The sequence below is a fragment of the Mus musculus genome, chromosome 10 (assembly GCF_000001635.26).
Source record: "Mus musculus strain C57BL/6J chromosome 10, GRCm38.p6 C57BL/6J".
Taxonomy (NCBI): Eukaryota; Metazoa; Chordata; class Mammalia; order Rodentia; family Muridae; genus Mus; species Mus musculus.
The window spans coordinates 127,093,592-127,121,490 of NC_000076.6; the positions used below are offsets into that span (position 1 = coordinate 127,093,592).

Below are 27,899 nucleotides of genomic sequence, written 5' to 3' on the forward strand. Positions count from 1 at the left end.
AGGGGCAAAAGATTTCCCAACCATTCGGCAGGCCCAAAGGTCCACAAGGTCCAGGTATTTGCTCACTTTTATTGTTTTAGGGTCACCTGGTCATGGTGGCCTGGGTCATAGCATGGCAGCTTGCACATAGCCAGCCCTGCCTTTTGTGTGTAGAAGCTGTAAGCACCAGGCCTGATAAAGGCTCAGCCAGGGTGGTACTGGGCTAGTGGCTAGAGCAGGTTGGGTCCCCACCTGCTATCGTCTACCCTGAGGAGTCAGTTGGCCGTACCGGCGTCTTTGGATAGGATTGGTTCTAAGTGTCCTCTAAAGTGTTCACTGTAGACGTGCCAGTGAGCTGACACGGTCTGGTCAGACCTCCAGAAACAGGTCTCATCTGGAAGCTGCTCTGCAGAGCTCCTGGCTGGGTAACCACCTAGCACATCAGCATGACCCAGGGAGGAGTGGTAGAGAGGGACAAAGTGGGGGAGACCTGGCAGATCCCACTGAGCCGAGACCTTGATTCTCCCCTACAGCATCGCCACCTTCCCTTCTAGCAAAAGCTCACACCCTACCTTAGAAGCTCAGTGTGTTCGGATCTGGGGAGGAAACAAGGACCCTGGACAGAACAGAGTCGCTTGTCAAGGGATCCACAGGCCAGCGGAAGAGGGTCAGGATTGTCCGCAAACTCTACCGCCAACTAGTTGATTTACTTTAATGGGTGACATTAGCTTTGTGGGGAATGACAAGATTTCAAGCCCCCTAGACTGGGGCTGAGAAGGAGGGGTGGGTGGCCCTGGACAGGCACAGGCAAGCTGCTGCTCCTTCAGTGCCCACACAGCCCCTCCTCGGCAGCCGTGCACCTCTCCACCCTCTTCTGGATGCCATGCCCCCCCCACCCCCACCCCCACCCCCAACACACACACCTGCCGTTCTGTTCCTTTTGTTTGCCTTGGCATAGCTGAGGCTGACTGATCTTCGTGGAATTTTGCCAAAAGTCAAGAGAGAGGGAAAAGGAATGTATTGTTGACAGTTCAGACTGACCCAGTGAAGCCAGGTTTCTGTTTTCTAACTGCGCTGAGGCACTGACTCAAGTCCACTGCTGCAGCCTCGTCCTCTGTCGGTCTGGGGGGTGTCTCCTGTAACTTGGCAGCAGTTTTGGGATCCTCTGGGACTGCCTCCACATTTGCATCCTGCTCAGAGGATGCCTTGTGAGATGAGGAAGGACTGGGACACTCGCCCTCATTACCGAAATAATCGGTTCACTCTTCTGGAGATGGCAGGGCACGTTGTCTTCAGTCCCTTTCCTGTAGTGAGCCCCTTTTGTCTCCATCTGGGGGCCCAAAAGAGAAACTTTATCTTTACTGTCCTGAGGGCCCATGACCTTGAGAGAGGACATAGGGGCAGGAGGAACCCACAGCTGCCTTGGCAGTCAGGCCTGCCTGTCTCTGGAATACTGTGACAATGGCTTGTGGGCAGCAGCCTGGTCATGACTGTAGGTGGAGTTTTCCAGGAATGGTAAATAATCCGGGGGAGGGGGGGTTAGCTAGCAGGTGGAATCTGGAATATGCTGCAGGAAGGAAGATGCCCCAGGTGGGTGTGGGAGGGTCTCTGTGGTACACAGTTTGGCTTTCAGAATGTAAGGAAGGAGAGGATCAGGAAAGATTTGCTTGAAGTGACTGGTTGGGCACAACTCAGCAGTACAGGGCTCACCTGATACATGTGAGCCCCTGGGATAGTAATGGATAATGAGAGGAGGGACCAGAGGTCTCCTGTAGCTTTGCCACGGCTTTTAGGGTCCTCTGAGACCTGGCTCCAAATCCTTATCCTTTCAGAGGTCCGTAAGATGACAGCAGAGCAGAGCAGAGACTGTGACTCTCCCCCAGGCCTCTGGAGGCTGGTGCCTGGTCAGCTTACCCAGGAGAAAACAGCATCTCTCCATACTGTAGGGCATTGGTCAGCTGTCCTGGTCGCCTCCTGTGTACCCCAGGCACACTGACATTTTCTGGGAAACGTTTAGCAAGCAGGATCGGCACCCTGAGCTGCTCTGACCTGATTGCCCTCCCCACAGAGCCTGATGGCTTGACGGTCCAGTTTTTTATTTAGAAACCTGATTGCTGAAGAACAAGGGGGTGCTCCATCTCCAACCCTTTTTGCTGGGATTGTTTGTGAGGTGATATGAAAGGTCTCCCATCCCCTCAGTGACAAGAGATAGTCTGGGCTCAGAAGCACAGGTACCGGGAGACAGCAGAGACAGGAAGTAGGCGTTCCAAGGGAGGGGCAACAGCTCCCAAACAGCAACAGGGAATGGAGGTAGGATAGGGAGAGGTGGGGTCGGGGACCTGCACAGCCCTGCTGTTCCTGCCACCACCACTCACAAGGTCTCATCAAGTCTCTGGGTAGAGTGGGGTTAAGTGCTAAGAAGTTGGGGGACAGGAAAAAGCTAAAGGGGCAAAGGAGGGTGTGTTTGGGGAGTGGACCCCATAGGCCTGGCTGCAACAGCTCCTCACCCTCATGGGTCCCCACACACCCTCATACACTCTTGGGGCTGGGCCCCTCAAGTCCAGTGCTGGGCTCCAATCTGCCCTTTTGCCTCCAAGGCCCCAGAATGGGGTGTAAGGAGGCAGAGCCGGCCGGTCAGGAAGATGCAGGAATCCTTAGAGGGCTGGCAGGGTGGTCTCAGAAGTCAAATTCATCCAGGTCCCCCGTGTCTTCACCACCGGGAGAGCCCCACACCCGGCGGTAGTTGCTCTCCAGCTCACTCTGTCGCTGGCGCTCTTTATTGGCCTCTTCGGCTCCCTGTACCTGGGAGGAAAGAGGGGCTGAGCCAAGGGAAGTCCTGCACTGGGACCTAGGGAGGTCCCGAGACCTAGGAGGGAGGCAGGGACTAGGGATATTGCTTCCTAACGGATTCTCCCAAGCAGCCGCTGAGGCTTAGCCTCACCTCGGACATGAGGATGGGACTCTATAAACGTAGGCAGCCGATGGCTGGCATAACCCACCCTGGTTTGAGCAGCACAGTGGTGTGTGCTGGAGCCCGGGATGTGGGTGGGATGTCTCACCAAGATATTGAAGAAAATCTCCTTAAGGTTTCTTGTATCCTCATCAGTCAGCCAGCGTGTGTCCTCTTCCTTACCTTCAGCCCCGGGTCGCACAATCTTGATCTCAATCTTGCCTGGCAGGAGCAATATGGGTAGTGAGGAGGGGAAGGCTGGGAGCTTTAGAGGGTCCCCTGCCCTCCAGGTCCCAAGGTGAGGTCTCCAGTCCACCTTGACCCAGCCCTGCCACTCCTGTGGCAAGCCCTTCCGACAGACAGACAGCTCTAAGCACCGCCCTTCAGGGCCCACCTTCCGCCGTGAGCCCCTCCCTCTCCAGCACTTCTGTCACCAGCCCCTCGATCTGTTTCAGCTGTGGGTTTTCCCGGTTCATCTCCAGGACAGTCAGGTCCCGATTGGGGCCTCCAGGACGGAGCTTGGTGACTCGGACCCGGACTCTGTGCTCAGGTTCCTCCTCTTAGAGGGGAAGACACAGGGAGACACAAAGCAGAGCCGTGACTCTGGGGTGAAGGGCTGTGAGGTGGTCTCTCTCTCTCGCTAAGCCATAGGCTGCTTTGGGTAGAAACTCTGCCTCCCATGCATGTGATTCAGGGTTCAAAACACGCCCTTCCCCAAAGGCAGACCCCCACCCCACCCCCACCCCCACCCGGCCTTCCAATTTCTATAGGAAAACAGCTGTTTTCCAAAAGCCAGGTCGGGCCACCTGCATCCACAAAGGTGTTTTGCTTTAAGGAGCAGGTTGGGAAGCCACGGCTCGGTTTTCCTAGACTTAACAGCCTTTCAATGTTTACCAAAAAACGTGGCTTTAAGGTCTGAAGCTGGAATGCCTTCTCTCTCCATTCCAGCAGAATCCCATGAAATGAACACAAGGAGATTGAAGAAGGGGTCACAGAAGTGTGCCCTGGCTGGTGGCCGGTGCCAGCAGGCTTGCCTATTCACACTGACAGCTGCAGAGAGGGCCCCTGATACCTGCCCACCATGTCTGCTAGGGAAACCCCAAACTGTCTCTGACTCTCCAATTCCCTCCCACAGGAAGGCAGGCACAGAGCCCCTTCTTCATGATGAGCTTTTCAGCTTCTACACTCATGCTCATTTAGTCTTTGCCTGTGTGCCAGGCAGACCACCAGGCAGTGGGCATAGAGCAAACCAGGAATGCTCTTCCAGCTATGGGTTTTCCCAAGGCTGGCTGTGAGGTGTCCTGCAGAGAGGACAGTGGAGGGAGGAGCTGACACTGCACAGTGCTCCCAGAGGAGGGAGAGGAAGGCACACTCTCTGAGGCTGTGCCCTCCCTCTGGGGACTGCTCTCACCTGTAGGGTGTGGTGATGGGGGAGGCTTTTGGGGGACAACTCTCCTTTTTTTGTATTTTTGCACAAGCTCTGGACTCTGGTTCTCCTGCAGCCTCTTGATGAGTTTGTCCAGAGTGGATGTTAGAGCCAATATTGCCTGCTCCCGCTCGGACTCCTTCCTCAGCCCTTCTGGGTCCAGTTCCTTCTCTGTCTGCAAGGCCCAAAGGAGGCAATTAGGGATCTGGGCAAGAGAGATGGGGGCATGCTCTCTAGGAGAGCCAGAGAGATGGGGCGTGGTCTATAGGAGAGATAGAGAGACAGGGACGTGATCTACAGGAGAGCCAACTGTCGTCCTTTCTTTCACCTCCCCATTAATAACTCTCCCGTCGGGTGCTCGCGCTCCGTGGCAGCCGCAGTGGGGGTTGCTCACCTCCTGGATGATGTTCTCCAGCTCCCGCTCCATGCCAGCCTTAACCTCAGAGCGGAGGCGCTCGCGGTTTGAGGGCAGCAACATCCCCTCCAGCTCCTTCTCGAACTCTCCCAGGAGCTGCTGCTCCTCCTCGTCCTCTTCCTCCTCCTCCTCCTCCTCTTCGTCGTCACCATCCTCCTCTTCCATAAGACCCGGGGGCTCACCATCCTTTCCCTTCGCCTTCGTTCCCTCTGCTTCCCTCTGGGGGGCCTCCGTGGTATCGTCTCCAGGCTGCTCCCGCCTTACGCTTGGCTTCCCCTGGGTCGGGAGTTGGGTAGAAGATGCAGTTTGAAGGAGTCCGCCGTAATATGTGGGGGGCAGGACGTGGTAGTGGGGGCCACAGGACGGGCAGGATGGGAGCCAGGAGCAGGGCTGGGCTCTACTGGCGCCAGTTTATCCCAGGCAAAGCTCTCTCTCCAAATGCGCCTGCCCAGGGCCCCGGGACCCGTACCTTTTCTGCAGCTTTCAGCTCCTCAATCAGTCGAATCAAGTCTGCGGGACTCCGGATGAGTTTCACCTGCACGTTATTCTGAAAATCTGAGATGGGAAAGAGAGGAGGTGTGGGCATTTGGCATTTTAAATTGTCTCTTGATGCCTGAGGAGAGACGTGAGGGGTGAAGAGCGTGGTCTGTGCCTTGGGAAGCGGCAGAAGGCAACAAAACCCTTGGTCCTCCCAAGGGAAGGGACAGAACCATTCCCATTTCCCCTCCCCACAGCACTCTGGCATGGCCTTCAGCCACATTCTACAGGTGGGCAAACTGACAGAGGAGTGCAGGGGAGTGCCCTTTGACCTCCTTAAGTGGTCCTGCTGATCAGAAAGAAGCTAACAGTGAGCTAGCTGGGGCCAGGCAGGTGGAGGGCTCAGAGGGAAACATCAAGTGTGCAAGAGTCTGCGTTCAGTTCTTGGCACCAGGAGACACAGGGAGGCGGGGAAGAGTGGACTTGCTGCCAGGCTCCCGACCTCCCCTGAGTAGCTCAGCTCTACCCCACCTAAGAGCTAAGGGAGACACGGGGTTGACTGACCATTGGGAGGGCTTGGAGCTGGATCTGCTGCGGCCTCGTGGTTCAGGTCCTGTTCCTGATGAGGAGGAAGGGCAGACTCAGGAGTGAGGGCTTGCCTCTGCCCTCCATGCTCCTTTCACCCCAAGACAGACAGAAGCCACCTCGTAGACCCTACCCATCCCAGGGCCCGAGTCCAGGCTCGTCGGGGCCAGCGGAGAGGCCTGGTCTCACCCCTGCCTGCGCCTCCTCTCTTGCTGCTGCCTGCTCCTCTGGCCCCTGAAGCTTCCAGAGCTCTGATTCCTTCTCTTCCTTGGCTGGGCTGACATCTGGGGTACGGAGAACAGAGGAGAATGTGGGAAGGGGGGAGAGAAGGAGGAAGCAAAGGTGGAGGGAACACACTCCCTCTTATACTGCCACTCACAACTGTCGAATCGGACAGGAAGATGGGGTTGGGGGTGGGAGGGAGGTGGTAGAGGCCAGCATCAGGCTGGCCAAGGCCGCACCCCACCTTCTTTCTTTGGGGGTGCTCCGGCAGCCTTGCTCCCACTCCACACTTGGCGGTCTGTGTCCTGGACTTCCTCTGTGGTTTTCTCTTCATGCTGCTTTGACTCTACCAGAAAAACAGTGAGCACAGGCCAGGGCCCATCAACGTGTGTGCTCGCCTGTCTCGTCCCCACCTCTCCTCGCTGTCCTGAGTACTCACCAGCTTGCCTCTGGAGGTAGGCCATGTACTCATCAGGCTGCAGGGCTGGGTGACAAAGAATGGCCTGTGGGGCAGCGCTGGCTGGTGGCCGGAGGAGAGGATGCGGGCAGAGCCTTGACGTGCGAATGGTCAGTACGTAGGAGCAGGAGACGGGTTCATCTACTCGGTCAATGTAGTCCCCAGATATGCCCGCACCCTCGTCACACAGGAACTGTGGCAGGGCAAGAAGGGAGGCTCACTTGTAAGATCCACCAAAACACCTATGGTTCTTGGATTCTTACACAGGACACCAGGACACACCGTGCTGGACGCAGGACCACGGCTGTACACATGACATGCTACACAGATTCAGGGTTTCACAAAGATCCAGCAAGGAAGACATTAGCACCCCAGCTCGGTCGCCCAGGACAAGGAAACTTATCAAGCCATGCAGTTTAGACCCTCACTCAGGTGGCCAGCTGATAAGTGGCAAAAACGGAAGATAAGTTAGGCAACTTCATTGTACGTCAGCAATCTGCCTTTCCATCAGTCCCTTGTCCTGTGTAAACATGGTGTGTTGGAGCTGCTGAGGTGGCTCAGAGGGTAAAGGTGCTTGCCACCAAGCCTAATGGCTTGTGACAACCAACCAACGGCTTGGCCTTGACCCCCAGTGCCCCACAAAGTGGACGGAGGGAACTGACTCTCACTTGTCCTCTGACACTCACATGTGTGCTGTGGCGTGCGCTCTACCCAGCAGCACAAAGACTAGAGAGACACAGATACTAGCGTGGCCCCTGAGCAAGGACAGTATGCATTCACAAAGTCTTCCTTTTGTGTTTAAGCACACTGGGGGCAAACCTATACCCACTTCACTCAGGAGGCCAATGCTGGACGACTGCTGTAAGTTCAAGACCAACCTGGGCTATGGTTTGAAAAAGCAAACGAATTAAACTAGTGAGCTTAGGCGTAGGAGCGCCATGTGGGCTGTAACTATTACCTAACGCTAGGGAGGCTGACGGGAGAATCTGGGTTCAAGGCTAGCTTGTGTGACAGGGCAAGATCCTGTCACAAAAATAAACAAACAAACAAATAAAATTAAAGAAGGAAAGAAAACGTTTGCATTGTAATAATAAAAACACAAATAACCAATTTAAAATATGGAAAGAGCTAACCAGATACTGCTTTAGAGAAGAGCAGCTCTGACCCTGACCCTGTCCAGGAAGTGCCCATTGGAACCACAGGAGATGACACTCCATCACACTCACTACCGGTTCTACCCTGAGGAAGGTGACACCACACACTGGCCAGGATCCGGAAACTGAAAAACCTCTCAGACCACTGTGGGCTTGGAAAACAGAGCTGCTAGCTTGAAAAAAATGTTAAACCTCAGAAGGTCAAACAGGGATGTATGTGCACGTCTATGTACATGTGGGTGCACGCGTGTGTGTGTGAGAGTGTGTATATGTGTACAAGAGTACATGTGCATATGTGTATGTGTGCATGTGTGTACATGTGTGAGTGTGTATATGTGAGAGTGTATGTGCATGTGTGTGTGTGTGTGTATATGTGAATGTATATGTGTGTGTGTCTGTGCGTGTCCGAGGATGGCCTGTGGGTCTCTGGGATTGAACCCAGCCTTTTGGATTTAGCAATAAGAACTGTTAACTACTGAGCTATCCCATAGCACTGACTTTTTAAAACTTTTCTGAGATTAGCATAACTTTATTAACACAATGGTGGGGGACAGCTGGAAAGTTAAAAGGTGGTGAGTAGGAAGGACTATTACAGGTCAGCTCATGAGTCCTGATGAGACGGACGGCTTAGCGGGTAAAGCACTTGCCATGAAAGGGCAAACGAGCACCTAACCTGGAATCTCCAAACCATGGCAGAACTCCCTCAGTAGGGTGGGAGGCAGAGACAGAATCCCTGGATGCCTGTGTGCCAGCTAGCCCCAGATTCAAAGCAGCAAACGAAAGTATCCTATTTCAAATGGGACGGAAGGTGAGGACCAAGACCTGAAGTTGTCCTCTGGCCTCCACACACAGCATGGTAAGTGCACAGCCACATTCAAGTTAACAAACTGAGGTACACGCGCCAGTCCTCAGGGGACTGGGAGGCTGAACTCAAAGCCAGCCTCTGCTATGTCCTGAGACTCTGGGTCACTCTGGATCGTGGGGATGTACATGACCAACAAGTCGCATAATTTCAAACTAAAACATTAATACATTAAACATTATTAATATATTAAATGAAGAGGACATTAAAATGGCCAAATCTGCCACTGTGGTGAGAGTTTTACCCTTGGAAAATGTTTGGCTAACTTGGCATGAAATTGAAAATGTGAATGATAGAATACAGTCTGTCTCTTTGAGATGGAGGCTTGGGCCAGCGGCTTGTCCAGCATGAGTTTACTCTCCAGCACTGGACAGCAGCCTTGTATTGTGTTGCTGTCTGGTCTTTCAGGTAGTAAAATTATAAGTGAACATTTAACCATGCCTAGCACGGTGAGAAGGCAGAAGTCGGTAACTTGAGAAACTTCACTTTCAAATGCAAATATCACATTAAAAGAATAACAAGCCTGGGGCTGGAGAGATGGCTCAGTAGTTAAAAAGCACAGACTGCTCTTCCAGAGGTCCTGAGTTCAATTCCCAGCAACCTCATGGTGGCTCACAACCATCTGAAATAGGATCCTATGCCCTCTGCTGGTGTGTCTGAAGACAGTGACCGTGTACTCATAAATAAATCAATCTTTAAAAAACAGGTAGAAGAAGAAGAAGAAGAAGAAGAAGAAGAAGAAGAAGAAGAAGAAGAAGAAGAAGAAGAAGAAGAAGAAGAAGAAGAAGAAGAAGGACGACGACGACGACGACGACGACGACGACGACGACGACGACGGCAACACCTATGATTCCAGCACTGGGGGGGGGGGGGGGGAGATTAGGAGTTCACGGTCATCCTTAGCCTCATAACAGTTTAAACTAGCCTGAGCTAGCCTGAGCTATAGAGACTGTCCACCAAACAAACAAACAATCAGCAAACAACAAAACCCACCCAAATCCAGGGAACTAGCAGCCACTTCGAGAATTATCTAGGATGACTGGTCTTGCCTAGCCCCACCTGGCCACAGTCAGTCTGAGTCACAAGGCATCCACTGTGTGTCCTGGCTCTCACCCTTTGGCAGCAATATGTGTCACACTGAAGTGAATGTGTGTTCATCCACCTATCCCAACACTCAAGCTTATGCTGTCTGGCTTGGCCTCAGAGTCAGAGAAATGTGCTTACAACTGGCCCATCGGTTGGTTCTTTGGTTCTTGTGAGTCCTGTGTGTGCAAGCCTGGACTTGGGCTACACAAAGAGGGTTCCTGCTGAGCTGGCCTGGGAATTTACCAAAACGGCCAAAACAGCGGAAAGAGGAGGGGCACCGCCAGGAGTTCTCCTGGCTTTTGGAACAGTCTTTCCTTTGACCATTTACATGCAAACCTACAAGAAGGGTCATTTAGACCCCAAGGGAACAAGGACCATTCAGCAAAGGACACGCGTAAATGTTACCATGCAAAACTGGAGTCTACAGTGCCACAGGCTGCTGGTGGTGTTTGTTTAAAAGTCACAGGCAAGATTCCTGCCAGGAGGATTAACACTCAGATTGATGGTGGGGAAGATCTAAGAGCCAGACAGCTTCCTGAGCAGGTAAAGAAAGATAAGGAAGAAAAACGGGGCAAAGAGGAAGACACTGTGGCACCAAGATGGGCCCAGAGTAGTTCCTGAGGACTGACAGGAAGTGGCCAGTTCCTTATTCCTGTGGCTTTCTGTGGGGAACCAACAACCTCTACGGTAAAATCCAGGGAGACAACAGACCAAGACCTAAGCAGACGCAACAAAAAAGTCATTCACACAGCACAGAACTTGGACGGGAAAGAGCGATCGCATGTGCCCTTGCCCCAGCACTGCGAGGCTAAGGTTACAAACAAGCAAACCCTCCCCGATCAAACCAAAGACAGCAAAAGTAAATGTGTTTACATGTACACTAAGACTCTACCGAAAATGTAAACGCTACACGTTCAAACTGGAGGAGAGCAACCAAGTGGTGACCTGTGCAAAGCGAAAGCTTTTAGAGCAGGTTTGGGAGAGGAGCCTGGAAGTGAGTGAGCTGTGTAAACTCAGGACGGTACAGGATTGGCCGGAAGTGCAGTCTCTGCTTAGCTCGAAGCCAGAGTCATTCAACCCCCAGTACCAAGGAGAAAGAGGGCTATGAAAATAGCCACCAGAATGGTCTCTAATACGTGAATGGACAAGTCACCAGGGAACTGGCAAAGGGAATCATGGTTAAAGTGTAAAGGTGCCGAGCTTGGTGGCACTCGCCTTTAACCAGCACACGGGAGGCAGAGGCAGGTGGATCTCTTTGAGTTCAAGGACAGCCTGGTCTACAGCATGAGTTCCAGGGCAGCCAGAGCTACACAGAGAAACCCTGTCTCAAAAATTCAAAACAAAACAGTGTAAAGGGGACGAGAGATTCTTGTTTGTTTGTTTGTCTCCCGACGTAGTCCTGGCTGTCCTGGAACTCTGTATTTAAAGCAGGCTGGCCTGAACTCATGGTGATCTTTATGCCTCTGATTCCTCAGTGCTGAGCTGACAAGAGATTCTTAAAGACAAGTAACCTCACAAGTCTTAGAGAAATACAAAATAAAGCCATCCTAAAAACACTCTTTATAGCCGGGCGGTGGTGGTGCACGCCTTTAATCCCAGCACTTGGGAGGCAGAGGCAGGCGGATTTCTGAGTTCGAGGCCAGCCTGGTCTACAGAGTGAGTTCCAGGATAGCCAGGACTATACAGAGAAACCCTGTCTCGGAAAAAACAAAAACAAAAACATTCTTTATCTGATGCATAGCCAATGATTAGCCAAATTCCTAAAGTTTAAAAATAGAGCAGGCTGGCAGGCTGTACAGAGACCAGCATCCTTCCATGTTGGGCAGAGAGCGGTTCCTGAGCTGGATATACACTCTGCAGGTACAAGAGGACCATTTGTGGTAGCGTTTCTGTGTTAATGAAAGACTTAAGATAGACCCACCCAACCCCCAGGACCGCTCAGATGTGAGGCTGCGGGCGTGGGACAGTAAAGCCTTGGCTGTACAAGACAGTTGGAGCTCCTTAGCTACTGACTTGGAAAGAGCTCGCAGGTATATGCTTATAAGAAATGTGCTTAGAACCACATTTAAACGGCTGCAGGCTGTGGGCTAGAGCACTGGCTGCTCTTCTAGGGGACTTGAGTTCAAATCCCAGCATCCACATGGCAGGCATGTCACAACTGTCTGTAACTCCTGTTGCAGAGGATATGACACCATCATACAGTCACACATTCAGGCAAAACCCCAATGCATATAAAATGAAAAAAAAAAAAAAAAAGAAAAAGGCTGTGTGCTGTGAACTGGCACATGGCCCAGTGGGTGCAAGAAGACTTGAATTTGATCCCCGGAACCCTCGCTGGAAATTGCGAACAGATTTCCAAAAGCCCTCTGACTTCCACACTCTCACTGTGACACACGCGTGTGTGTATACACACACTCATGTGTGAACACTCACACACTCTCTAGTAAATAAAAAGGTTTTTAAAGATTTATTCATCTTGGGCTGGTGAGATGGCTCAGTGGGTAAGAGCACCCGACTGCTCTTCCGAAGGTCCGAAGTTCAAATCCCAGCAACCACATGGTGGCTCACAACCATCCGTAACGAGATCTGACTCCCTCTTCTGGAGTGTCTGAGGACAGCTACAGTGTACTTACATATAATAAATAAATAAATAAATAAATCTTAAAAAAAAAAAAAGATTTATTCATCTTTATTTTTTGTGTATGTCTTACTACATTTGTGTCAGTGTACCATAAGTGTGCCTTGTGCCTAGTGCCTGTGGAGGCCAGAGAAGGGCATCAGATCCCACTACAGATGGTCATGAGCCACCAAGGGGGTGCTGGGAGTTGAACTCAGGACCTCTGGAAGAACAATCAGTGACCACTGAGCCATTTCTCCAGTCCCCAGAATTTCTTACCAGGTGATGGTGGTATAGGCCTTTAATCCCAGCACTTGGGAGGCAGAGGCAGGCGGATCTCTGTGAATTAGATGTAAGTCTGGTCTACAGAGTGAGTTCCAGGACAGCCAAGGCTACACAAAGAAACCCTGTCTTGAAAAATGAAACAAAAGAAAAAAAAGAGGAAAAAATAAAAGAAAACAAATATTTATGTTCCAATGAATAAAAAGAAGGGGTAGGGGAAAACTCAGAATGGGGAAATGGTTCTACAGGAGAATAGGGCCATTAGTCTGGAGTAGCAGCAAGGCAGCAGCAGAGAAAGAGAGAGGGAGACAGACAGACAGACAGACAAAGGGAGAGGGAGAGAAAGGAGAGACAGAGACAGAGGGATAGATAGAGAGGGAAGAAGGGAAGAAGGGACGGAGGGGGGGATGAAGGGAGGGAGAGACAGAGAGAGGGGGAAGGAGAGGGAGAGAGAGACATAGAGAGAGACATAGAAAGAGAGACACAGAGAGAGATAGACATAGAGAGAGAGACATAGAGACACAGAGAGAGAGACATAGAAAGAGAGACACAGAGAGAGAAACATAGAGAGAGAGAGAGACCGCCTCAAAGTGGTGGAACTCCTTGAACTCTGTCCCGAAAGCTGTCCTCTGACAACCACACACATACATACACTAAATTAACCAATTAATTAGTTTTCAAAAATTAGACATGTTCCTTGAGAGTTTATGAAGTTAATGTACGCTGATGCCAAAACAAAATAATGATGATACAAGAAAATTGAAGACCAATTTACTTACGGAAAATTGCATAAAAGTCAATTAAAATATTAGGGTACTAACAGGCATCTGCTAAAATATGTCATGACATCAGACTAAACTTCTGCATATGGAAAGTCATCAGAAGAATGGAGAGAAGTGGCTGGAGAGATGGCTCAGTGGTTAAGAACAGGTATTGACTTGCAGAGGACCAGAGCTCAATTCCCAACACCCACACTAGGCAGCTCACAACTGCTTCTAACTCCAGCTCCAAGGGATGCCGCTAACCTCAGGCACTTGCACATAAAAGACATACACACACGTTGATGTAAATAAATAATATTTTTTAAGAGTGAAGAGTCCAGAGAGAGGGCTCACACCACGGGGGACTTGCACCTAGCCTGATGACCTGAGTTCAAGCCTAGGGGTTCCACAGAGTAGCAGAGAGAACTCACTCTCAAGTTGTCCTCTGATCTCTGTTCCTAGGACACACACATGCACAGAAATACACTATGCACACACACGGTAAATAAGATGTAATAAAGAATGGAAAGACAATCCTCGGAATAGGAGAAAACGTTTGCAAACTTGTCGAGGGATTCATATCCAGAACATACAGGGGACTCACACAACTTGATAGCAAAAACCAGACAACTTGGTTAAACATGAGCAACAAGTCTAGCAGCATCTCAGAACTAGAAAAGAAGAAAGGAGAAAGAACAGATCAAGTTAACTACTCTGCAAAGACACACAACGGCAGGAAGTGCTTTTTTAAAATGTTCGCCATCTCTAGTTATCAGGAAACGCAAACTGAAACCACAGTGAGGTGTCACCTCACTCCAGATGTGGCGGTTTTAACAAAAAGAAAAGATGCCGACAGCCGGCTTGGCTGTGCAGAGCGGGGAATCCCTGCTCACTGTTGGTAGGGATGTGAATTACTGCAGCCATTATGGAAAGAAGTGTGGAGAGTCCTCAACAAACCAAAGCTAAGGCCGTCACGTGACTGACGTGGAGATGCGCTGACATGGGTATTGGTGTACCACATGGGCAGACGCCCCCGAGGACCACATAGACAGGGTGTGGTGGTTCCTGCTTGCAGTCCAACACTAGGGAGGTAAACACAGGAGAATTCGGTTAAGGTCATCCTCAGCTACATAGTAACTTTGAGGCCAGCATGGGCTACAAGAGACCTGCCTCAAATAAGTAAACAAGTAAATAAACAAACAGGAGAGAGAAAGCATGCTGAAGACACTGCAGTACAGTCATGACAGCCAAGATAGGGGCACAGTCTAAATGTTTATCAACTGATATGTCTGGTGCAAAGGGCTGGGGAGATAGCTCAGCTGTGGGGATAACTCATTTGTAAAAGTGTTCACACACACACACACACACACACACACACACACGAGTTTGCCGGCTAGCCTGGCTAGCTGAATTGGTGATCTCCAGGTTCAGTAAGATGGCTTCACGGGTTAAGGTGCCTGTTAGCAAGCCTGACTGTCTGAGTTCCAGCCCCAGGACTCCAACAGAAGATAGTGATAACTGACTCCTGCATGTGGTCCTGACTTCCACGTGCACACTGTGGCAGAGGACCTGGGATCGCTTCCCACAACCTACATGGTGGCTAACAGCCAAATGTAACTCCAGTTCCAGGGGAACTGATGGCCTCCTCTGGTACCAGGCACACAGGCACACAGATATTCATGCAACCCAAAAACTCATATACATAAAAAAATAAATAAACTTTTAAAAAGTGGTTCAGAGTTACAGAACACCCAAAATGGACCTCTGACCTCTATAAATACATGCAATCAACACACGCGCACACACACAAGAAATGTATATAGCACACACATACAATGTGGCTTAACTCTATAACAGAATACTAACTTGCCATAAATGGATAGAATCTTGTGGCTTATAATATTGTGGATGGACCTGAGTCATTCTCCTAAGTAAAACAAAGAAAACCCAGACACAGAAAGACAGGTACCTCAACCAACACTTTACGTGGATCTTATAGAGGTGAGCATATTAGAGGGGTTATCAGAGGCAGGGAGAGAAGCTGAGTAACTGACACTACTTTATAGTCAGGAGAGCCAAGGTATGTGGTCCTACTATGCAACAGGCATCAAAGATAGGGTTCTTTTCTTAGAGACAGGGTTCACTGTGCAGCCCTGACTGACCTGGAACTCACCATGTAGACTGGGCTAGCCAAGAACTAATAAGAGGAGCTGGAGAGATGGCTCAGTGGTTAGGAGCACCGACTGCTCTTCCAGAGGTCCTGGAATCTGTAACTCTGGTCCCAGCTTGGTCTACATGGTGAGCTCTGGGACACAATAGCTAAGTTGTGGAAATAGCCAAGGTATCCAAAAAACCAGAGGTATAAATAAAGAAAAGGTGGTTTATACACATACAATCGAATTATATTTTTAGCTATAAAAGAGCAAAGTTATGCTGTGTCGGACTCACTGTCCTAGTGCTGTGAAGAGAACCATGATCAAGGCAACTTTATAAAAGAAAGCACTTAGTTGGGGACTGACTGTCTTACAGTTTCTGTGGCTTAGTGCATCATGGCAGGGAGCAAGGCAGCATCGTGGCCCTGGAATAGGGGATGGGTGCTTTAAGTCCTGATCTCCAGGCAGAGAGAGCTTGTGCCTGGTGTGGGCTTTTGAAACCTGAAAGCTCACCCCACTTCCTCCAACAAGGCCACACCTCCAAACCTTTTAATCCTTTCAGACAGTTCCACACCCTGCTGACTAAACATTCAGATACAGGAGCTGCTGGGGGCCACTGTTTTCCAAGCCACTTCATGATGTTTATAGGAAAATGTATTTAACAGGAAGTAATCACCTTAAGTAAATTAAATCACTATCAAAAGTGACAAATGTCTCATTTTCCTCATATGTGTGGATCTTAGATTTCATACAGATCCATGAGCTCACATGTATGTCTACACAGCACATGTATGTAAGGGTAAAATTATGGGCAGGGGAGGACAAAGCCAACTATGGAGAGGGCGGGTGTGGAAGGAGATGGGGGGAGGAGGAAGTGGGTGAGACATTTAAAGTACATTACTCACTCACAATAAAGTCTGTGTGAGACCCACCACGGGCAATGAATGTATGTCAATTTAAAAACACTATTAAAAAATAAAACAGAGAGCTGGAGAGCTGGCCCAGCAAGGAAGAGGACTTGCTGCTCTTCCACAGGACTCGAGTTCTGCTCCCAGCTCCCACACTGGGCAGCTCAAGGAGACCTGGAATTCTGGGGGGATCCAATGCTTCTGATCTCTGACCTCTGAGGGCAACACACACACACACACTCACACACACACACACACACACACACACACACACACACACTCACACACACACACACACACTCACACACACACACACACACACACTCACACACACACACACACACACTCACACACACACACACTCACACTCACACACACACTCACACACACACACACACTCACACACACACACACACACACACACACACACACTCACACACACTCACACACACACACACACACACACACACACACACAGGTGTGTGCATGCACACACTTAAAAATAATACAAATAAATGCTTTTTAAAAATGAAAAACGTATGGGCTGGAGAGATGGCTCAGCGGGTAAGAGCACTGAGTGCTCTTCCAGAGGTCCCGAGTTCAATTCCCAGCAACCACATGGTGGCTCACGACCACCTGTAATGAGATCTGACGCCCTCTTCTGGTGTGTCTGAAGACAGCTACAGTGTACCCATGTAAATAAAATGAATAAATCTTTAAAAAAAAAAAAAAGAAAAACGTAAAAATAGTGGCTTAAAGAAGGAATTTTGAATGTTGTACATAAAGAAATGATAAATGTTTGAGGAGCTAGATACATTTTTCATGATTTAGACATTATACGGTATGTGTATTTTGAAACATCACATGGTACCCATAAGTGTGTGCAATTTTATGTCTGTCTACCTGTCTCTGTCTGTCTATCTTTTGAAACAGAGTCTCTCTGTGTAGCTTTGGCTGTCCTGGACCTCAGTGTAGACCAGGCTGGCCTTGAACTCACAGAGATCCACCTGCCTCTGCCTCCTCAGTGCTGGGATTAAAGATGTGCACCACCACACCTGGCCCTTTGTATATATTTAAACATCATTATGAGGTACATTACTATAGAAACATAATGACTAAGCAAAGAACTTTAGACTATAACTCAACTCACTATATAAATGAATCAAAGATGAAGAAACAAAACAAGAAGCGCGTGATCATGTTAACGACCACAGGAGACAGATGTGGAAAGCGCCACATCATCCCTCACACAGCACGCACAGCCAAGGACACAGCACGACATGTCACTCTCCTGATGAGTGGTGCTTAAAACCAAAACCAGCACAGCAAAAGAGCCACTGGAAACCACATGCAGAACGAAGCGTCCCCTTAAAGCCACACAGGGGTTGGAGAGACGGCTCAGCAGTTATCAGCACGAGCTGCTTTTGCAGAGGACCTGGGTTTTGTTCTGGCACCCATGTGGCAGCTCACAGCCGTTTGTAAATCCAGTTCTAGAGGATCCAATGCCCTTTTCTTACTGGGCATGCCCGTAGTCCACATACACACATGTGAAATACTTACACACATAAAATAAAGCAAGTATATCTATCTATTTATGAGTGCACTAGCTGTCTTGAGACACACCAGAAGAGGGCGCCAGATCCCATTACAGAACTTAGGACCTCAGGAAAAACAGTCAGTGCTCTTAGCCATCTCTCCAGTCCACATCTGTTTAATAAAGCCAGAAAAGGGCTGGGTTCAGCAGCATTCGTCTGCAATCCCCACCCTGGGGAGGCAGATATAAGGAGATCTTTGGACCTCGGGCTTTGGCCAGCCTAATTGATGTGCTCCAGGTTCAGTGTGAGAACCTGTCTCAGAGATAAAGGCATGCAGTGATAGTGGAAGAAATCTAACTTCAATCTCCTGCCTCTACATGCTTGTGTACACATCCAGACAAACAAGTGCAAACATACAACACACACACAAATCTATAAAAGTGTTAAATCAGGAATAAGTCAAGGGTGCCCACCAGCAACATCTCTTACTTCAGAGTCCTAATAAAATGTGTAAGGGCTAATAAACCCATTCCGGGTGTTGTAGCACACCTTTAATCCCAGCACTAAAGAGACAGAGACAGGTGGATCGCCTATGTGTCTGAGGCTAGCCTGGTCTACAGAGTTCCAGGCCCTCCAGGGCTATGTAGTGAGACCTGTGTCAAAAAAAACAAAAACAAAACAAAACAAAACAAAAAAAATCCCAAAACAAACAAAACACAAGAATCTGCAAATGACAGACCATTAAGTGTGGTAAGCTTGCCTATAATCCAGCACTCAGTAAACTGAAGCAGGAGGATCATAATTCAAGGCTAACTCAACTACATAGTGAGACTACCTCAAGACACGAAGAGGGCCGGTTGTGGTGGTGCTCAGCAGTAGGATTTGATGAAGGAGGCAGAGGCAGAAGGATGACAAGTTTGAGTCCAGCCTGGGCTACGCATTTTGCCAGGCGGTGGTGGTGCATGCCTTTAATCCCAGCACTTGGGAGGCAGAGCCAGATGAATCATAAACTCAGGGCTAGACTGGTCTACAGAGTGAGTTCCAGGACAGCCAAGGCTACACAGAGAAATCTGTCTCAAAAAAGAAAGGAAGGGATGGGCTGGACGATGGCTCAGTGGTTATGAGCATTGGCTGCTCTTGCAGAGACCCAGGTTTGATTCACAGCATCCACGTGGCAGTTTATAGCCTGCAGTTCCAGGGCCCCAACGCCCTCTCTGGCTTCTGTGGCACATGGTTGTGGCACACAGACATTCATACTGGAAAAACACTCATACACATAAAGAAAGAAAATTAATTATTGGGTTAGAGACAGCTCAGAGGGTGTGGGGGTTTGAATAAGAATGGATCCCTAGGGCTCATGTATTTTGAATGCTCAGTCCGTAGGCAGTGGAACTGTTAGAAAGGATTAGGAGGCCTTGTTGAAGGAAGTGCGTCACACTAGGGGGCTACTGCTGCAGAGCCATGCATGCTGCTGTCATGCTGATGAGCCTGAGACCATAAAGAAGCCCCAGTTGAATCTTCTACTTTACAAGAGTTGCCTTGGGCACAGTGTGTTCACAGCAACACAACACTAAGAGAGTGAGTAAAAGCACCATGGCTCGATCCCTGGGTCCCCTGCTGAAGGTGTCCACTGACCTCCACATGCATACCATGGCTGGTGCCTGTCCATGATCACAACACAGATCTTACACGTATCACAGAACGTGTGGTGAAATCTAGACCCTCAGGGCTGCCAGCAGGAACGTGGAAGGACGCAGCCACTGTGGAAAACACAACAGATCCTAACGTGGTAAGCAAACTGCAGTCAGCCATACTTCACTCCTCGGTAGAGACAAAAAACAAACCCTTGTTTCAGTCAAGCAGATGTGGGTACACGAGCCTGCAACATTACTCACAGTCGTTCAAAGATGGTAGCGCACAAGTGTGCACCCAGTGACAGGTGAACATGCGGAGCAACAATGGGTATCTGCAGAAGATGAAGCCACAAAACCAAATATATCTCTCATAAATACTATGTCATGGTTGGAAACAATACACTGGGTAAGTAGGAACAAATATTTTATAATTCTACTTACATGATGTGCTGATAATTTTATTTTATTTTTTTAAATGTTTTAAAATTTACTTATTATTATATGTAAGTACACTGTAGCTGTCCTCAGACACCCCAGAAGAGGGCATCAGATTGGTGTGAGCCACCATGTGGTTGCTGGGATTTGAACTCAGGACCTTTGGAAGAGCAGTCAGTGCTCTTAAACGCTGAGCCATCTCTCCAGCCCCCAGTGCTGATAATTTTATGTCGATTTGAGAGACAAGCTAAAGTATTTTGCAAGGAGGGAGCCTCAATTAAGAAAACGCTTCCCTAAGATCTGGCTGTAGGCAAGCCTGTAGGACATCTCTGCAATTAGTGATTGGCGGGGTAGGGTGGTTCTAGGCGCTATAAGCAAGCAGGCTGAGCAGACCATGAGAAGCAAGCCTGTAAGCAGCACCCTCCATGGCCTCTTCATCAGCTCCTGCTTCCAGGTTCCTGTTGTTTGAGTTCCTGATTTCCTTTTGTGATGAACAGTGATGTGGAAATGTAAGCTCAATAAACCCTTTCCTCCCAAGTTGCTTTTGGTCATGGTGTTTCATCCCAGCAATAGAAACCCTAACTAACTCACCTGACATGTCTAGAAAAGGATGTCTCTATGTCCAAAAGAGAGGTCACCAAATAAAGGGGTAGTGGCTTTAGCTCAACTCATAAAACAGCACCTGGCTCTGCTCCTCGTTTGCCTAGGGAATCTGCACACTGCCCCCCCCCCCCGCCCCCACCCCCCCAGCACCGTGCATAAAAAGAGGGAACTCCAAGCACGTGGGAGGTAGAGGCAGACAGATCTCTGCATGAGGCTAGCCTGGTCTACAAAGTGAGTTCCAGGACAGCTTGGGCTACATACTGAGACCCTGACTCAAACCAAAACCCAGCAAAACTGAAAGTGCTTCTCTGCAGGGTACAGGTAAGATCTTACAGTCACCAGGCTGGAGCTCTGAGTCATGGCCCTGAATCAGGACATCAGCAAAAGAGCGAGGCAGTGTTCCCGGGCGCGGAGACCATATTCTACTTTACTCCCTTCCCCTTTTCTGAGATGAGAGCTTGCTAAGTCATCTGTCGTGGAACTCCGAATCCTCCTGCCTGAGTGCTAGATTTACAGGCCTGCGCTGTCACAGCTGGCTACTTCCTTTTACTTTTGGTGGTCTTGGGGATGAACTCAGGGCACGCTACCTACCACAGAGTCTGATGCCTACCATAGCACGAAACAATAAATACAGACGGAAGTGGCAGCTCAGGCATGCGATGGAGAGGTGGAGGTGGGAGGTTAAGAAAGGCCAGCTTCAGCTACATAGTAAGTCAGAGACCACCAGCCTTAGCTACACAATATCCTATCTCAAAAACAAAAACAAAGCAAAATGCAACAATGTATACAGAGAAAAGGCGAGCCAGGCGTGGTGGCGCACGCCTTTGATCCCAGCACTCGGGAGGCAGAGGCAAGCCGATTTCTTGAGTTCGAGGCCAGCCTGGTCTACAGAGTGAGTTCCAGGACAGCCAGGGCTACACAGAGAAACCCTGTCTCGAAAAACAAAAACAAACAAAAAAAACAGAGAAAAAGGCTGGGGCAATTACTAGAACCAAGGAGGGAGGAGTTGAGAGGTGTTTTTTTTTTCTTTAAAGATTTATTTATTTTATGTATGTGAGCACACCATTGCTATCTTCAGACTCACCAGAAGAGGGCACTGGATTCTATTACAGATGGTTGTGAGTCACTATGTGGTTTCTGAGAATTGAACTCGGGTCCTCTGGATGAGCAGTTAGTGCTCTTAACCACTGAGCTGTCTCTCCAGCCCTGAGAGGTGAAGGTTTGATTGTGGTTTAGCCTCTTAACTCCCTCTTTAATCAGAACATAGACAGTGTGGAGAGGTTCAGCCTGTAGTCTCAGCCCCCAGGAGGCAGACACAGGAGAATCACAAGTTTGAAGGCAGGGTGGACAACAGAGCAAGTTCCAGGCCAGGCTTAGCTATGGTGTAAGACCCTATTTCAAACACTCTCTTCCCAAGACCAAAACAAGGACAACAGCAAAACAGTCAGAGCAAATGTGGCAAACCAGCAACATCAATTCTCTCAGAAGCGAACTGTCTGTCGTAATTAAGAAGAAATATCAGTGTTATTGCTAGGATCATAAATACCCAAGGCAGGATTCCACACTGCTAGCCAGAGCTCAGCCCCACACAACTACGTTTATTATTTATTCTGTTTTTTTATTTGTTTGTTTGTTTTTCGTGACAGGGTTTCTCTGTGTAGCCTTGGCTGTCCTGGGACTCACTCTGTAGAACAGGCTGGCCTCGAACTCAGAAACCCGCCTGCCTCTGCCTCCCAAGTGCTGGGATTAAAGGCGTGCGCCACCACTGCCTGGCATTAGTTATTTGTTGAGATAAAGTTTCACTCCATGGTGTAGGCAGGCCGCTGACAGGGCTCCCAGAGGGATCATGGATGATGACATTGCAGTGTGCTGGTCAGGGAGGCTGGGAGTAAAGGACTCACTCTCACCAGAGAGGTGGTCTTCCTCCCACCGTGTGCCTGCCTGGACCTTCCCAAAATGCCCATGACAGCTGGAGGTCGTTTCCAGTCTTCCTCTTCTTTGAAAGTCCAGGTGCAGTCAACACGGCCTTGTCCTTCCTGGGTCCTATGGCATGGTGACGCCTCTGTGGCCCCGTAGGAAAGTCCCTTTCTACTTACTCTCTGAGATGCTAAGATGGCTTCCTCAAGTCTCAGGCTGGTGTCCAGCTCTCTATCCTTCTGCCTCAGCTCCCTAACTGTCGGGCTCACATATCCAGCTTCTCTCTCACTTTCCCAACTGTCACTGAAGTCTGACTCACACCCATGGCTCCTACGCCTCTCGCTGTGATATGCTCTCTCTCCAGGCCTGCGGATCTTTGCTTACCTGGGAAATCTCTACTCCCGGGCCTGACAGTCACTAAAAGTATCATCTGGAAAACCAAACTCACCGTCAAGCTCCCTCCTCTCTCCCTGGAGAGAGTCATGTGCAAATCCTTCCTCTTGGGCTGCTGACTTTCCCCTCTAAAGCCCTCTCTTCACCCTCAGCAGGATTGCCATGTTACCTGACTGATCTCTCAATGGCTGGCCATGGGTCAGAGCCTCCAAAGCCAGGGCAGGGGTGGCATGTCTCACTCTGCTGACTCCATGCTGGCTGCTGGGCACTGTGCCTCAGCACAAGGACTGTGCCTCTCCCAGCCTGTGTCCTGCCCCTGACAGCTGCCCACTCCCATCTCATACGCCCTTGGCTTATGACTAGTCCTCCCCATCCCCATCCCTGTGACTCTCAGTTCCCAGGTCACACCATTGACTTTTTTTTTTTTTTTTTTTTTGAGACAGGGTTTCTCTGTGTAGCCCTGGCGGTCCTGGAACTCACTCTGTAGACCAGGCTGGCCTCAAATCCACAATCCTGCCACTTTCAGCCGCTGGAGCTAAAATGGCCGTGATCATCTTAACTGTGCCCCATGTCCAACACAACAACACATCTTATTGGTTTTACCTTCAGAATATAAATACAACGTAGGCAGAGAGAGGGCGTAAGCAAATCACAAAGCTATACACACGTGTGAAATGTCACGAGGAGCTGGAGAGGTGGTCAGGGCTCGACAGTTAAGAGCACATACTGCTCTTGCTGAAGACCCAGGTTCGGTTCCAGCTCACAACTGCCTGTACCTCTAGTTGCAAAAAATCTGACTCCTCTGCCTTCTAAGGGTACCCATACACATGGTGCACAAAAACTCATCCAGGCAAGACACACACACACACACCCCTAAATGTTTTTTAGAAAGCTTTAAAATAGTTTCTTCTTTAAATATTTTTAAAATGCTATAATGAAACCCACTATTTTATATAAAAGTTTTTTAAAAATTAAAATTAAGCCAGGTAATGGTGGTGTCTCCCTCTAATCCCAGTACTCAGGAGGCAGAGGCGGGTGGATCTCTGTGAGTTAAGGGCAGCCTGGTCTACAGGGTGAGCTCCAAGACAGTCACTGATAAAGCCGAAATGTCAGATGGTTTCCAGGACCAGACGGAAGGGGCAGGGAGTGGCACAACAGAGCTAGTTCACACCCCTGTCAAGGACTGACCTGACCGGCAAAGTTTTGGCAGCGCTGTAAGATGGCTGACAGGCATCATACCGACGGCCTGGCTTGGGCATGGATGAAGTATTAGCACAACAGATGAGTGCTAACATGGTAAGCGTCTTCCCCCTCTTGAAATGGAGTGTTCGATGCTACTGCGCAATTGGCTGTGGGAATCTGTTTTGCATACCGCTAGTGCTGGTGGGTGCCACGGCTGCTGGGGCTGTAGGTAGCTCTCTATCGGTGCCTACGATGGTGTAGATGGGGACGCTTTCTGCATGCACCTGCCTGCACTCAGCTATGACCCAGGAGACTAAGGAGGACCACCTGTGAGGAGGCTACTGAGAATTCAGAGACCCAGCCACGGGACAAACTAGGGTTTTCTTTTGTTTGTTTTCCTGTAGTTCGCAATAGCCTTAGGCTCATCTCTGCCTCCCAAACTTACTGAGATTACAGGTAAGTACTGCCATACCCAACTGAAGAGAGGCTTTTGGTTTTGGGGGGCTGCCCTGGAACCCACTTGGAAGACCAACCAGGCTGCCTTTAAACTCACAGAGATCCACCTGTCTCTGCTTCCCAAGTGCTAGGATTTAAGGCTTGCATGGCCACTGCCAGCCCTAAAGGGAGTGTTTTGTTTTGGTTTTGGTTTTTGAGACAGGATTTCTCTGTGCAGCCCTGGCTATCCTGGAACTCACTCTGTAGACCAGGCTGGCCTCAAACTCAGAAATCTGCCTGCCTTGCCTCTGCCTCCCAAGTGCTGGGATCAAAGGCGTGCACCACCATTGCCCGACTGAAGAGTTTTAAAAGGCCATTAGGAGGATAGCCGTGCTTTGAGAGAACTAGCCCTCTCTCCCTCCTTCTCATTCTCACTCCTTAGCTATGATTCAAGGCTGTGACCCTTTAACACAGTCCTTCCTGTTGTGGTGACCCCCACCACCGCTCCCAGCCATGAGATAATTTTCTAGCTGAAATCTTGCTACTGTTACGAATCATAATGTAACTATCTGATATTCAGGGTATCTGATGTATGGGCCTTGTGGGGGGGTCGCGACCCACAGGTTGAGAACCACTGGCCTGTGGCTTCTTTCAGACTCGCTTCTCACTTTAGCGTCTGTCTTCCCCTCTACCTCAGGCCTTCCCTACACGCAGGAGCTTCCTGTTCACTCCCCGTTCTGCCGGAAGAGTCAAGACCAATGTCTCCCTGCTACACCCAGAGCAAGAAGAGTCAAAGGCAGGCGCTAACGTTTACAGCTTAGGTAGCGGGGGAAGGAGAGGAGATGCTGGAAAGGTTAAATGTGGCTAGAAGTACTGAGGGTAGCCTGTGGTAAACGAAGAGTTAAATTACCTCTGAAGATGCAGCTGAGACTGGGCTGGACACCTAAGAGATCCTCTGACTCCAGGGCATAAGCATTCTCCTCCCTTAGCAGGCAGACTACTGTTATTCAGGGACCCTTTTCTTTCCTGGAAGACTTACCCGAACTTCAGCTTCTCGGGGCTTCCCGTTGAGATCACATTTGGACCCGTTGCCGTAGGTCTGGCTGTGGTAGCGTTTCAGCCGATGCTGCTTGGAAGCCTGGAGAAAACATGAGGCGGGGTGGAGAGGGCGTGAGAAAGGGAACACACTCCCGCAGGGACCGGGGGATCACAGAACAGAGCCCAGGAGGCTTGATGGGTACCAAACCCCAAGAGGCACACCAGCTCAATGTGACCCTCCCTGTTGCCTGGGCCCTCTATCTGCCGCTCAGCCGGTCCCCAATCCAACCCCACACCCCAGTCACCTTGGCTGTTTCGTCGTCCCAGTTGAAGGAGGACTGGTAGTGGCCAAGATAGAGGACGTCACCTTTGATCTCCGAGTCTGTAAGGGAAACCACAGTAAAGCCCACTATTCTCATGATGAGGCCTAGAAGGGAGGACTGGGAGGGAAGGTTACCAACCACACAGGGTCATGAAGGCTTAGGGGGAGTGTAGGAGCGATTCACCTTCCATATGGTACTGCTGGATATGACGTCCATAACAGAATTCATATGTCCACCAGTCCTTGGTCTGATAGTGGAAAAAGGAACAATCAGGAGGCAAGAAAATGATCTCCTTGTGAAACCACAGTCTCCTGGCTCCGAGATATATAACCTGTCATTTAGTTCTCACCTCCCTTTTTCTCTCCCCTCCCGCATTCTCGACTCTGTGAGAAGGGACAGCTGTTTTCTTTTCGTGGCTGGAGACGCACATCTAAAGTATAACTGATCCCCACCCATGCCCTTTCTTCTTCTTTTCTTCTTCTCTTCTTTCTTCTTCTTTCTTCTTTCTTCTCAGACAGGGCTATGATGCTCTGTGACCCACCTGGGATCACAGGCATAAATCATTCCCTGCCCTCCATAAAGATAAGAAATCATGGTATCCTTGAAGCACTTGGATGAGGACTCCCACAGGTTCAAGTATTCACTGAACTTCGTGGAATACAATGGCATCCTGAGGTAATGAGCAATAGGAGCAGGAGGTGACTTTACAGGTAGGCTCCAGCTCTTCTGGTCCCACCACCGTCCTTCTGATGTTGGTTTAACCTATTTTGAGATCTTCTATCTTAACCTTTCCCTACATTCAGCAGAGTCTTTGCTTTGCACGCCCCCACCCCACCCCCCACGCTCCCCCCCCCCCAAACATATCTAGTACACCAATGGCCCTTTAACTCCCACTGGCCTCCATTCCGGTTCCCAAGCCTTCCCTCCGCCCACCCCAGTTCCTTTCACCTTCAGCAAACAAGGGGCATCTCTCATTGGGCTCAACAATTCAGGGATCCCGGGCCCCTGGTAAGCAGGCGTCTCCTCCTCTCTTTCACGTTGGAAGTGAATAGCTCCAGCTGGTAGGCGGCACTCATAGCGCTGTTTGTACTTTGAAGACACAACCACCACGTCTGAAGCTTGGCTCTGGGAAAGAAGGGTCGGGAAGAGGGGCAGGGAGGCAGAGGCTGGGACCAAGAACAACGAGATCCCTCTTCAGACCCTGGGGACGTGCCCAGTGGAAGAGAGAATAAGCCACAAGTCCTCCAGCTGCCCCGGCTGAGCGGAGGAGAGGGCGTTCTCGCTTCCCCACCCGGCGGGGTCCCAGTGATTTCACTACGACCTGGGGAACTAAGGTCTACAGTGGGGAGCCCTACCCCTGTCGGTGCCTGGTCTCCGAGGATGGGTCTGCCTGCCATTCCCAGCAGGACCGCAGGAACACCACCATCCCTTCTCCATTCCCCCATTCTCCCGAGCCCGGTGCGCAGTTGCCCTTCCTCCTCCACCGTGCGCCCCTTCCTCTTGCACAGGACCCTCACCTCGCCCCACACCCCTTACCTGCCCTCCCATGACAGGCAACGGCAAGATCTGGATGCCATAACGCATCTCACTCAGCTCCTCCAAATTCAGGCTCCCGACACCGCCCGTCAGACGCGCAGGTAACAGGAGCCCTAGAAATAGCAATCCCAACAGACTGGACAGCAGCACCTCCGCCGCCATCTTCCGCTCCGTCTCTGCTAGAGATGTCCCTTCCGCCCCAAACCTGGCAGCGGCCTCACCCGCCCATTAGCGCCCCAAGCTTTCATTGGCTGTCCGGGAGCTCTCTCTTACGTAACGCATCCTCATTTGTAAACGTGGCGTCAAAGCCTCCAGGGAGGCGGGTCGCATTGTTAGTAAAAATCAATAGCTGTTTCTGATTGGCCAAGAGCAACAACCAATCATCGGCGAGATTGGGCCCCTCCCCTCCTCGCTCCTTAATCCTGAGGTGTGGTATGTGGCTGTGTTCTTTTGCCTGTTGTCTCATCCCCAGCTGTCGGAAATAAACCTTCTTACTATTTTTCATATATTTCTTGCAATGTATGGCATCTCCAT

General features: G+C 50.0%; 1 protein-coding gene and 1 long non-coding RNA gene across 5 annotated transcripts; both read right to left on the bottom strand.

Moving 5' to 3' along the window:
• Nucleotides 1–667: 667 nt before the first annotated feature.
• Os9 (amplified in osteosarcoma) lies at nt 668–27,569 on the bottom strand. Of its 4 annotated transcripts, none has more exons than NM_001171026.1 (15): nt 27,366–27,569; nt 26,778–26,954; nt 26,013–26,076; nt 25,812–25,888; nt 25,508–25,606; nt 6,494–6,704; nt 6,299–6,400; nt 6,022–6,116; nt 5,812–5,866; nt 5,240–5,325; nt 4,750–5,046; nt 4,341–4,530; nt 3,324–3,488; nt 3,039–3,151; nt 668–2,781 (listed from the first exon to the last, which is right to left on the bottom strand). In NM_001171026.1, exons 1-15 carry the CDS (start codon nt 27,525–27,527, stop codon nt 2,656–2,658), a joined length of 2,019 nt encoding a protein of 672 aa, NP_001164497.1. In that variant the 5' UTR covers nt 27,528–27,569; the 3' UTR covers nt 668–2,655. The 4 variants fall into 4 exon arrangements, with proteins under 4 accessions (NP_001164497.1, NP_808282.2, XP_011241722.1 ...); XM_011243420.1 differs by having other exon boundaries at nt 676–2,781; nt 26,778–26,995; nt 27,366–27,458; NM_177614.3 differs by lacking the exon at nt 3,324–3,488.
• Nucleotides 12,275–21,416, bottom strand: Gm40799. The gene is made up of 2 exons (XR_872170.2): nt 19,765–21,416; nt 12,275–14,355 (listed from the first exon to the last, which is right to left on the bottom strand). It is a non-coding gene; the product is annotated as a predicted gene, 40799 (long non-coding RNA).
• Nucleotides 27,570–27,899: the final 330 nt, after the last annotated feature.

What these genes read in the sequence shown, in the direction of transcription:
- Os9 (NM_001171026.1), bottom strand. Translation starts at nt 27,527, where the DNA reads ATGGCGGCGGAGGTGCTGCTGTCCAGTCTGTTGGGATTGCTATTTCTA. An exon ending in GGGACGACGAAACAGCCAAG is followed by an intron (nt 25,607 to 25,811) that starts GTGACTGGGGTG and finishes TGTTTTCTCCAG; the next exon opens with GCTTCCAAGCAGCATCGGCT. An exon ending in AGCTGAAAGCTGCAGAAAAG is followed by an intron (nt 5,047 to 5,239) that starts GTACGGGTCCCG and finishes CTCCCGACCCAG; the next exon opens with GGGAAGCCAAGCGTAAGGCG.